The sequence below is a fragment of the Drosophila busckii genome, unplaced genomic scaffold, assembly GCF_011750605.1.
Source record: "Drosophila busckii strain San Diego stock center, stock number 13000-0081.31 unplaced genomic scaffold, ASM1175060v1 chrUn_01, whole genome shotgun sequence".
Classification (NCBI taxonomy): Eukaryota; Metazoa; Arthropoda; class Insecta; order Diptera; family Drosophilidae; genus Drosophila; species Drosophila busckii.
Window position 1 is genome coordinate 724548 of NW_022872717.1, and position 11131 is coordinate 735678.

At 37.8% G+C, this 11131-nt stretch overlaps 1 protein-coding gene and 1 long non-coding RNA gene across 2 annotated transcripts; one reads left to right on the forward strand and one right to left on the reverse strand.

The window, feature by feature from the left end:
• Positions 1-4192: 4192 nt before the first annotated feature.
• LOC117134988 (protoheme IX farnesyltransferase, mitochondrial) lies at positions 4193-5820 on the reverse strand. The gene is made up of 4 exons (XM_033294689.1): positions 5656-5820; positions 5347-5569; positions 4592-5278; positions 4193-4494 (listed from the first exon to the last, which is right to left on the reverse strand). The coding sequence occupies exons 1-4, from the start codon at positions 5725-5727 to the stop codon at positions 4250-4252; spliced, it is 1227 nt and encodes a 408-aa protein (XP_033150580.1). The 5' UTR covers positions 5728-5820; the 3' UTR covers positions 4193-4249.
• On the forward strand, positions 5781-6464 carry LOC117134989. The gene is made up of 3 exons (XR_004458944.1): positions 5781-5837; positions 5908-6061; positions 6131-6464. It is a non-coding gene; the product is annotated as an uncharacterized LOC117134989 (long non-coding RNA).
• Positions 6465-11131: the final 4667 nt, after the last annotated feature.

Consider the following 11131-nt stretch of genomic DNA (forward strand, 5'->3'; position numbering starts at 1 on the left):
GGATCGCTACATTCAAATTAAAAGGAAGTTAAGAGCGAAAAAATGAAATGTAGCAATTTGAACGCAGTTTCAAGCGAAAAGCTTAACACCACCCATAGATTTCAAAGTCTAGCGGACAACTCAGAGGATGTGCCGCCCGAAGAAGGCGTTAAAAGGAAGCCAAAGCCACGGGAGAAAAGTTCCAATGCCCTTGTGACCAAAATCATAGAACTCATTGGACATTTCCCTTGTACGGGGTAATATTCGTGAATGAAGGTTCAAACGAAGTCGCAAGAATGCTTTAGAATATTATCCAAGCATCTAAACGACATTTAAAGAAATTATTATACGTATCAATTAAAAAGCAACAAGGGCTTACAAGTGGTCTTAAAAGGCATAGAATCATATGTAACACCTGCAGAAATAACTCAGGCTCTACATCATAAAGGTTTTAACGCTAAAACAGTATTCAACATCTTAAACAAGGATAAGAAGCCGCAACCGCTCTTCAAGGTAGAGCTGGAGCCAGACAACAATACTCTTAAAGAAAATGAAGTGCACCCTATATACAAACTTCAGTTTCTACTGCATCGTAGAATCAATGTAAAAGAACCACTTAAACGTAACGGCCCCGTACAATGTATAAATTGTCACTTACGGTCATGCTGCACACTCCAACCGGTGTGCGTAGTTTGTGGCCAAAGCGCCTCACTCTGAGATAAAAATGGCAAACCATTACCAGCCTATGGAGCACCAACAAAATAACCTTGAGGCACTGTTCTAGGCTACAGCAAAGCATTATGGAGTTCATGTCTTTCATGCGGACAACTATGTAAACTTGAGCTATCTCAATTCTTGCTCGACAAACACATTGTCAAAAATGTGTCAATCTGTCAAAAACACATCTGACGAACAAATATAACTTCTATTTAAGAGGCTACACATTCTTCTATCCTGATCAGAAACCGTATTTAGCATCACCTCTACAAAGAGCTCGCAGAAAATTATTTTACAAGCCACAACAATAAGAATAAAACTGGATAGTGGCAAACCACTTACTCTAGCCGCAGTATATTGCCGCCCTCGTTTCACCATAACTGAAGGAGAGTTCATGCAGTTCTTCGACTCACTGACCATTTCATAGCAGCAGGAGACTACAATGCAAAGCACACACACTGGAGATCTCGACTTGTGACTCCAAAAGCTGTCATCGTCATTTTTTTTTTTTTTTTTTTTAACTTTGCTTGTTTTTTTTTAATCTCCTCTTAAATTATAACTAAACATTATCTAAAAGTTTCTCTAAACTGTTTTAGGATTGCACGTTCCTAGATTCTATCGTTGGTTGGTAGGTCGTTACGACGCAGACTGGAGGGCTGCACAGCCTTGTTAGCTCTCGCGCGAGGGGATTAGGATGCGAATAAAGCTTGCTGTAGTATTTTACCTTGTGTTTAGCTATTACATCTCTGACTGGTTGAATATTTAGATCTTTCTGTATGTTTTCGTTTCGAACGTACCACGGTGCCCCGGTGATAGTCCTAAGGATTTTTGACTGGACTCTCTGGACAATATCAATGTTGCTATTGCTAGCGTTCCCCCATAGTTGGGAGCCATAGGTCCAGATGGTTTAAGTACGGAATTATAGGACCTTATATATATAAGGCTGAGAGAGGACCGAGCGTTAATAAGCCAGTGGAGGCTATTGGCTTTTAGTTTTAGTTGCGTTCTCTTGGCTTTGATGTGCCTACGCCATGTGAGTCTTCTGTCGAGGTGTACTCCAAGATACGTCACTTCGGTTGCTTGCGGGTGCGGAATTGTTTAGTGTGAGCGGTGGACAATTTGCCTGTTTAGGGTAAACGTAACATGTTTGCTTTTTTGTTCTTTACTTTTATTCGCCAGTCAGAGAGCCATTTCTCCACTTCGAAGAGCCAGTTGCGCTGCTGCTTGCATAGGCACCTCGAACGGCTGAGACTAGCTGTATCGTCAGCAAAAGTAGATGTTGTTAGTCGTTGCCTTGTGGGACTCCAGCTCTGAACGCATAGTCAGACATAGCATCTCACAGCAAATTACCTGTCATATAGATACGACTCTAATAATTGCATCTCACTGCAAATTTCCTGTCATATACATAGATACGACTCTAATAATTTGAGTGTATTATTGGAAGCGTTGTTCTGATCTTATGCGTTAGTCCTTCTAGCCAGACTCTGTCGAATGCTTGGGATACATCTAAGAATATTGCAGTGCAATATTCTCGGTTTACGAATGCGCTTCTTATTTCAGATGTTATGCGATTAACCTGCTCGATAGTGCCGTGTTTTTCACGAAACCCAAATTGATGTGATGGAATTTTGTTATGGATTCTTTGATATGGATTTATCCGAGTCAGCAAGCATTTTTCAAGAGTTTTTGACAGGCATATAGTAGGCTTATGGGTCTGTATGACGATGGTTTTGTGTGATCTTTGCCTGGCCTTGGTATCCTATTGTTATTGACTTTCCATCTCTCTGAGAAGTAACCAAGCTTGGTGATTGCAATTGAAGAGTTGCGCGACGGTGCAAACTGCCAATATGGGAGCTCAATAATCATTTTTGGTGTTATTTTGTCGAAGCCTGGTGATTTTTTTGGGTTCAACTGATTTTTGATGTGTGCGGATTTCGTTTGGGCGAAATTCCATTGGCCTCTTGTTGAAGCTGAGATCCTTTGTTAATGTTGGTTATTGTGAATGAATTGTGGCAGATTGGCTGAAACATCATTTTCAAGGTGTCCGCAAATTTTTGGCTCTGTCTTCATCACTGCGGGCCCAGCCGCCTAGTTGTTTTTTTATAGGCATCACAGTTACTGTTGGTGGGCATAGAGTTGGATGAGCTTTCCACAGTGAGTTTTTCGTAGAAGAGGATGATAGTTGCTGGATGTAGCGATGTTGACTATTTGCTTCTTGTTGTTTTAACGCTTTGGTAAGCTTGCGGGTGGCGTCTTTAAGCCTTTGACGTGCATATGGCGACCTGTGAGACTGCCATTCTCGTCTAAGGCGTCGCTTTTCTAGAACGAGTTGCTCGATTTGCTGTTTTGTCTTCTTTTGAGTGTAAGGCGCTTGTGCGTTTTGAGGAGTTGCAATGCGGGCTGCGGTGACAAAATTGGACTCAAGTGTTTTGATAAGGCTGTCGATATCATCTTTAACGTTGAGTACAGGATTTAGCGTAATGTGTGAGCTTATATATTTCCTATAGCAGATCCATTTGGTTTTGTGTGTAGTCAATCTAAGCGGTTGATCATCAGTTACTGGATGACTGAGTAAATTAATTAGGACGGGTGGGTGGTCAGATGGGAGATCTGAGAGACTTTCGGCACTGATTAATTTCGAGGTATATTTTTGGTAATTGCGAAGTCTATTAAGTCAGGCAGTTTATTTGGGTCTGTTGGCCAGTATGTTGGTCTTCACTTCTGATGGCGTGTGTTTGCTGCAATGATCTACTCAAAGTGTATTTAAAAGTTGGTTGAGCCCAAACTTAAATGGGTCCACTTTTTTTTCTTTTTTATAAATTTTACATAGTTTGATACCTTTTGGGCAATTTACACTTCTGAAATTAGTGATATTACATTTTTTTGGATTAACCAATTTTGCATTTTTTTCTATCCCTTTTGTACTCTTTGATTTATTTTTGAACTTTTGATTATATTTGAATAATGCAATAATCACTTTTTGAATGTGTTCATTTTTGTTTGCGATGATAGAATATAAATATTCGATAATTTTCGATACCTAATTTTAGATAGGTTCTGTATTTTTCGATTATATCTTTAAATTTGGGTATTTTTGCTCTTCTATGTAAATTTTAAATCGTGCTTTAATTTATCGATAATTATTAACACACATTTCACATTTTACCTCTTATGTATTTCGTGAACTATGATCAATCGACGGTAAAAGAAAATTATTAAAAAAAATATTTAAAATTAAATTTAAAAGTATTTAAAAATTAAATTATTATTTTTTTTTAATTTTAGAAACTTAAAGATTAGAGGTTAGCAGCGTCGCTGCTGCCGCTACGGCTAAAACGAGCTGTGACACTTTAGCTGTTTTGTATATAAAAGTTGGTTGCCCCTAACTTCAATTTGTCCACTTGTTTCTTTTGCTTTTCATTTACATACTAAATCAACAATTTAAACTAGTTATGCATGATTTATTTACAAATTGATTCAAAACAGTAACAAGTAATATACACAAGACGTCTATATTCAGACAAGTTTATTAGAAATTTCATAATTTTTCTCATCTTGAAGCAACAGTTACCGCCACAGGCAACACCTGTTGCAGACTGCTAACAGGTGATGCTGGAAGAATAGATATCAAAGCTGAATCACTTTTCACCGTTTTTTCATCATCCAGAGTTTCACTAAAATACCAGTGCTTTTTATTTGCCAAAAATAGTAACATCAGAGCAGGCAAATGTATTAACGAAAATCTAAAAAGCTTTCGAGAGCTTCTACTGTCGGACCTGTGGTAAAATTTGAATGCTGTAAGAGATGAAAATTTTAAATTATAGCAATGCGATTTGTTTGAATCCATTGAATCATTATTAATTAATGAGGCGTTAAAAAAAATTCAACATACCAAGGTAACAAAAGTATGCATTGAGAGGTAATGTCTCCAATGCAAACCAGTAATTTGTCACGTTAACAACTGGTGCTAATAATGACAATCCGCAAATAGCAAGTGCATATCGCAGAGCAGTACGGCGACATAGATCGGGATTGATAACAGCCATCATACGATAACCAGCACGGGAATAATCTGGTCTCAAATTCCAAGAAAGTGCATTAAAGTGCGGAAACTGCCACGCGTATAAAATTCCGGCAAGAATCATTGCTCCTGTATCCAGATTACCTGCACACCCAGCCCATCCCATTAGTGGAGGTATTGCTCCAACGATAGAGCCAACCCATGTATTAAATATACTGATGCGTTTTAATGGTGTGTAAACAGAAGTGTAGAGTAACAGATTTCCTGCACCCAGAAGGGTGGTGAGGCCATTCACCCCGAAATAGAGCATACCCAATCCTGTTGCTCCTGATGCGAGGGCGAATCCAACCGCTTTAAGTGGAGTTATTTGACCAGTGACTAGTACGCGGTTTTTAGTTCTCGACATTTGTGAATCAAATGGAACTTCATGATACTGATTAATAGCATTCGCTGCAGCTGAGACTAAGCCCGTTCCAAACGTACACATAACAAATGTCGTTAAGTCAAATGCGGCAGGTGCCATTGCATATCCACCCATTGTTGTTATAACCACTAAAGCTTTTAGACGAAAAAATAAATTATGTTATATATTATATATATAAAAAAACATGCTCTGCTTTACTAACCTGTCAATCTAAATTTTGAAAGTTTTTTGTATTGGTTGATCGGACTGTTTACGTCCGTATATGGCGTAGGCATCCATGGTAGGCATTCTATAGGTAGCTTTGGATTACGAATGTGGTCTGTCTTATTTTGGTTACAAACAGAAAGGGTAAGCAGTTCGGTTGACTGTCTTGGGTCATTATGTGAACGAGATTTCGAAAAAGTCGGTGCCGCGATTGAGACATACTACGTCCAAGAATATGAATTTCCAAAATTGTAATACAGTAAATTAAATGAATTGCATAATTGTTAGCTTTTAATCTTACACTTACAAGTTTCTTTTGGAAAGTGAATACCTCATTTGTGCAGTAAGCAAATCGCGTTCTTATTACAGTGCGTAGCATATTGTGTTACTTCAGGATAATGCCGATAAAGATTACATTATTTATACCTGTTATTTTGGAGGTCCAAAAATTATCATGCGTATATTTTAACAAATTAGAGATGTGAACAAGTAAGGGTTGTAAATATTATTTGAATGTATGACTTATCGATAATTATTAAACAAATATATTTATATTTAGGTAATTTTGCTTCTTTTTTTTTGAGAAATATTAGTTAATTGGGAATGCTGGATTTTTAAACTTAATAATATGCTCTTTTACAAATATGCAGTCATATTAATGAAATACTACTTTTTGAGCTGTTTCCATCATTATCAGCGCTGAATTTACTCATGTATGTAATGCATTATGTGAACTTTGTTGTTACAAATTTATATTATTTTTTAATTGGCTTAATTTTTAGTTTGATAACACCTGCCTATCGGTCGCATTTAAGTGAGTGGATCGAAATTAATGAAGAGAAAAGACTGCCAGCATGGGAGTCGAATTAAAGATGGACAAACTGACCAGATCGAAATTTATGAATTCAAATAGGTCACAATCTGGTAGAACGAGTGTCGGTCAAGGGAAACTTAAGGTCCAACAAGTGTCTGTTCCGAAACTTTTACCGGAGAGTGTTCCTAGTCACTTGCAAGAGAATGAACAATTTTTAATTTGAATATGAAAAATAAGAATTATGAACTGTGAAATGAATATACTACGGCAACATGAAATATACCAGAACAGTATTATCGATATTAGCCAAAACTTAAATCTGGATATTGTTATTTAATTATAAGTTACAAAATTAGTCTTTTTTTTTAAATTTTTTCACAAAAAATAAAAATAGTGTATTATTCTGCATACTTGATTTTTTTTAAATCAAAAATAAAATAACACTATACGAAAAGGAATAGCAATCACATCAAGGTATCACAGATTTTTATGCTCTTTATTATTATTACGCATTTGTAGGACATCGAATTTCAATGCACACTCTTTTTTACGTATGCGTGTTAATTGCTTGAGCTGAGCGATAGAAACAGCCACGCAAATGGAAAGCGTTCTATTTCTGACGCGAGTATTGCGTGCATACATGAGAGTAACTTAAGCGTTTGCTTTGTCTGTCGGCGCTTGTTTTGAGTGTCTACACTCGCGTCGTATGCTGAAGTTCGTTATGTCTTTCGACAATCGCTGTCTCTGTCCGGTGTGGCCTGGACAACAGCATAATTTAAACACACCATAAATTAAATTTTTCAATTTCTGGCATTTTATACCCTTTTAAGTACTCCTGGTGGGAATGGTGTGCTAAAACTCTTTTGAATACAACTTTGGAGTGTGAATTTATTGATAAAGTTTTGCATTTACAATGCCCTAATAGTTATGTATTAAAAAATATTACGACTTTGGAGTCTTCCCAAAATTGCTCCTGGGAATGAATTTATACTCGTGCAAAAATACTTCTCCCTCACTCTAGTACAGGGTCGACCAAGCCCTATGCTCAGTGTGCTCATTTGTTTTTGTAATTGCTCTTCAGTGTAGGAAGAGCAAATGCGTATATATATACGCGCTCCTTCCATAAGCCAATGCAAATTACACAAACAATTTTTCGAATTTTTCACAATGCAATTACTTGTGCGTATAAAAAATAATTTCAGCAGCATTTTGTGCGCAGGCAATTCTTCCCGAAGCAAAACACAAGAAAAGTGTCAAAATATTTCTGCGTGCTTCTGTTTCGCTACCTGCTGTCGCGTCGGCGTCGCTGCCAATGCAGACAGAGCGAGGAACATACGGATGGTCATACGAACGTGATCCAATCGGTAGATCGACCTCGCGCACATTTCCTTTGCGCTTGCTTCGTTGTGGGTAAAACACAACGGACCTTTTCTCGGATTTCTCTGGTGTTTTGTGCGCTGCTTGTGCGCCGCACAAGCAATTTTTTGTTGTGTCCGTGTCCGTGTGCGTTTATTTTCCCGAGTTGTCATTTGTGCGCGTATGTCTCGCACTTGTTTTTGTGATGTGTGCCACCATTGGCTTAAAAGTGCCACCAATTGCCGTTCTCTGGTGTATATATTCGTGCTCCGGCCAGAAGCCAATGCAAATTACACAAAGAATTTTTGTTTATTGTCTCGCCTGTGCAAGCATAGCGACAACACTTTCATATGTTTGTTGTTGCCTTGTCTCGACTGTGTGAGCGTGGCACGATTTTGATACAATAATGATCTGCATTTTCGATCTTTATATTTCACGATATTGTTCCCCTGCAGAGATGTCGTTTCTCATTTAGTGTCAGTATATTTGTTGTAAGTACTAAGTGCTGCAGTCAGCTGTCAATTTGTAACGTACATATGCGCTTTTACAAACAACACTGCAATTTCTTTTTGCGTCACGCTTCCATTTGGCCATTAATGACGTCACCTTTCGATTGCAATACACAAATTTTATAAAGAGCTTCAGGATTATTACATTTGTGACCACGACAATGAATAAACTTTCGTGTTCTATTCGTAACTGATCTTTATTTCTATTCTAATCTTTATTTTGTTTTAGCTATTGCTTTTACAGTCACTGTTATACACAGTTTTCTTCCTTAATGCATTTTGTATATTGCTGAAGTCGTAAGGCTTGTACGGGGACGTTACGTTTATGTGGTTCTTTTACAGTGATTCTACGACAGTAGAAACTGAAGTTGTATATAGGTTGCACTTCGTTTTTTTTAAGAGTATTGTTGTCTGGCTTCAGCTCAACCTTGAAGAGCGGTTGGGGCTTCTTATCCTTGTTTAAGATGTTGAAGACTGTTGTAGCGTTAGAACCTTTATCATATAGAGCCTGAGTTATTTCTGCTGGTGTTACATCTAATTCTATGCCTTTTAAGATACGTGTAATAATTCATTTAAATGTCGTTTAGATGCTTGGATAATATTCTAAAGCATTCTTGCGACTTCGTTTAAACCTTCTTTCACGAATATTACCCCGTACAAGGGAAATTATGTGGAAGTTGTCTTGTCCAATGAGTTCTATGATTTTGGTCACAAGGGCATTGGAACTTTTCTCCCGTGGCTTTGGCTTCCTTTTAACGCCTTCCTCGGGCGGCACATCCTCTGAGTTGTCCGCTAGACTTTGAAATCTATTGGTGGTGTTAAGCTTTTCGCTTGAAGCTGCGTTCAAATTGCTATAGGTCATTAACTTCCTCTTGGCATTAGGGGGCTTAACTTCCGTTTAATTTGAATGTAGCGATCCATTCCAGTCTGCACGAGCGGGGCATCGATTGCGTTGTTAGTCGTGGAGTTGGTTTTGTTTAGTTTTCTTTTGATTGTTGATTCATAGGGGGCTTTTCTTGCCGCCGATGACGACATAGGGAGCGAGTGTTGCCAACGATGGGCTTGAGCGGGCGGCTGATACCGTTGCGGTCGTTGTTTTTTTCTAGTGCGTTTTCATCGCACTTAGCATCTTTTCGCGAGTTACACTAGTTATACAGTCACACTGCACTCGAAACTTGTGGGATTTATATTTTTTTCCGGAACTCTATAAAAACACGTCTACATGCGACGACGGTTATTTGAGCATTTTGGCAGGATTCGGCTGAAACACGTTTTCAAGGTGTTCTGCAAATGTTCTGGCTCTGTCTTTATCACTGCGGCCCCAGCCGCCTAATGGGTTTCTTATAGTCATCACAGTTTCTTTTGGTGAGCATAGAGATCGATGAGCTCTCCACAGTGAGTTCTTCGTAGAAGAAGCTGATAGTTGCTGTATATAGAGACGTTGGGTATTTGCTTCTTGTTTCTTTAACGCTTTCGTAAGCTTGCAGGAGGCGTCTTTTTACATTTGACGTGCGTGCCATTCTCTGTGAAATAGCCATTCTCGTCATAGGCGTCGCTTTTCTGGAACGAGTTACTCTTGTTGTTGATTTGTTTCCTTTTGAGTGTAAGGCGCTTGTGCAGTTTGAGGAGTTGCATTGCGGGGTGCGGTGACAAAATCGGACTCCACTGTTTTGATAATGCTTTCCTGTAAGTTGCTTGCCACTTGCAAGCCCTTGCTGCTTTTTACTTGATATGTATAAAAATTCATTTTAGTGTCGTTTGATGCTTCGGTAATATTTCATAGCTGTCTTCCGACTTTGCTTGATCTTTTGTTTCATAACCACGTACAAGGGAAATTATGTGGAAGTTGTTCTGGCACTGGAGCTTTTCCCCCGCATGTATATCGGAGGTGGCTTGGGCTTCCATTTAACGCTTTTTTTCGGGCGGCAGATCATCAACATATATTGCATGCGTGCCTTTGCTTGTTCGATGCTTGCCAACGCTATAAGTTGGAGAGCAAGAACGAGCTCGCTCCCTTGTTACGTGCAAGTGTTCGAAACGAGAATCAGCAGTATTTTTAGTTGTTTTGGCTACAGAAGCAAAGTACGCGCTGTTTCGCTGCAAAGAAAGCCGGTGCTCGGCTTGCTCACGCACGAATGTCACTTTGGCTTGTTTTATGTATGTGTAAATACAAAATTTTTAATAAGGTCATAATCAATTTTTGAATATTTAGTGCGATTTTATCGTACTAAGTGTCTTTCGCATTACAAATTGAATTATTACGGCTCTTACTGTAGACTTGTAAAATTTATATTTTTTTCCAGAGTTCTATAGAACCACCTCTGCTTGCGATGACGGTTATGTTTATCAATCGTAATGCATTAAGCTATTGAAATATGAAGAAACGGTGAATTCAATGTGGACAAAATTGATATTTTTTTTTTAATTTGGTTAAAAGTTTTGAAGAGTTTGCATTAAGCTTGGAGCTTACATATTATAAGCTTAGTACTTGGATGCTTCTATTAATCAACAGTTTGAGTAAAACATATGTCCTTTAAGCAAAAATTCCCAAATATTATTTTTTGCTACCCGTTATCACCATCTATCTATCTAACGATAATGAATAATCTGTATTTATATATTATTTACATATTCAAATAATTGCGCATCGATATTCAAAAACAAAAGATCGAAAGCTGAAACAGATTTTTTTGTTCTTTTTGAACATAAATTTTAAAAATTCAAAATTTTTGTCATTTTTTATGATTTAGGGTAGATTCGAGGTGTGTTTATAATTCTGTGTCACCCCTGATTGGATATTCAACAATGATTGTAAAAAGCAAAGATGCATCACATATATAACTCGTCATAAAAAAATATCGGAAAAAATATCGCCTTAAAAACGTCGATGTTCCATGATTCGTTGCTATTTTACATCACTAATTTGAACGGTGTTTTGTAGAGCTGCAAAACCATCGATAGTGGGAACATCGATGTTTTCAATTTCGATGTTTTAAAACCTCGAAACATCGCTGAAACATCGAAAAAAAATAGTACACTTTCAATCTGATATTAAAGCTGCATTTTTTAAAAAGTTTACATTTTTGATCGATTCTTAATTTGTC